The sequence below is a fragment of the Bison bison genome, unplaced genomic scaffold, assembly GCF_000754665.1.
Source record: "Bison bison bison isolate TAMUID 2011002044 unplaced genomic scaffold, Bison_UMD1.0 scf7180017864484, whole genome shotgun sequence".
Taxonomy (NCBI): Eukaryota; Metazoa; Chordata; class Mammalia; order Artiodactyla; family Bovidae; genus Bison; species Bison bison.
The window spans coordinates 4424594-4425037 of record NW_011495044.1 but is presented as its reverse complement, the minus strand read 5'-3'; the positions used below and the strand labels follow the sequence as shown (position 1 = coordinate 4425037).

The 444-nt window shown below is 70.7% G+C and overlaps 1 protein-coding gene across 1 annotated transcript in view; it reads right to left on the bottom strand.

Moving 5' to 3' along the window:
* The window catches only part of COL9A2 (collagen, type IX, alpha 2), a 15217-nt gene that overhangs the window by 14186 nt on the left and 587 nt on the right, over positions 1-444 (bottom strand). Inside the window, exon 2 of the mRNA XM_010862813.1 lies at positions 11-243. Coding sequence (XP_010861115.1) covers positions 11-243 — 233 coding nt within the window. The remainder of the gene's footprint in view (positions 1-10; positions 244-444) is intronic.

Genomic DNA, 444 nt, shown 5'->3' with positions numbered 1-444 from the left:
GAGCGCTAGCCGGGCGGATAGCGTCAGCCGAGCGGGAGCCGCGTCTGGCTGGAGCCGGCGCCCCCTGGGAGGCGGCGGGGGCGGAGGATCCCGAGCTCCGTGAATGGGCACCATTGTCTCCCCCGCCACCTGGGCTCTCCAGGCTGCCAGGACACGGCGCCAGCTCCTGCTCCACGCCGCCGGGCCCGGGCAGGGCCGAGCATCTCCGGACAGGGTCCCTCTGGCTCCCCGGCTCGTCCACCTCTTTTCAAGGTGCCGAGATCTCCACCCCCGACCCCATTTGTGCCCCTACTGAAGGAACGTGAGCGGCTGCCCCTCAGGCGAGGGGGTGTCAATAGAGGGTGGGGGTCAAGCCGAACACTCCACCAGACCCCACGACCCAGAACCCCGGACCCAGATCCCGCACTCCGGAGCCCGGAGCGGGAGTGGCTGGCGGACTTACGA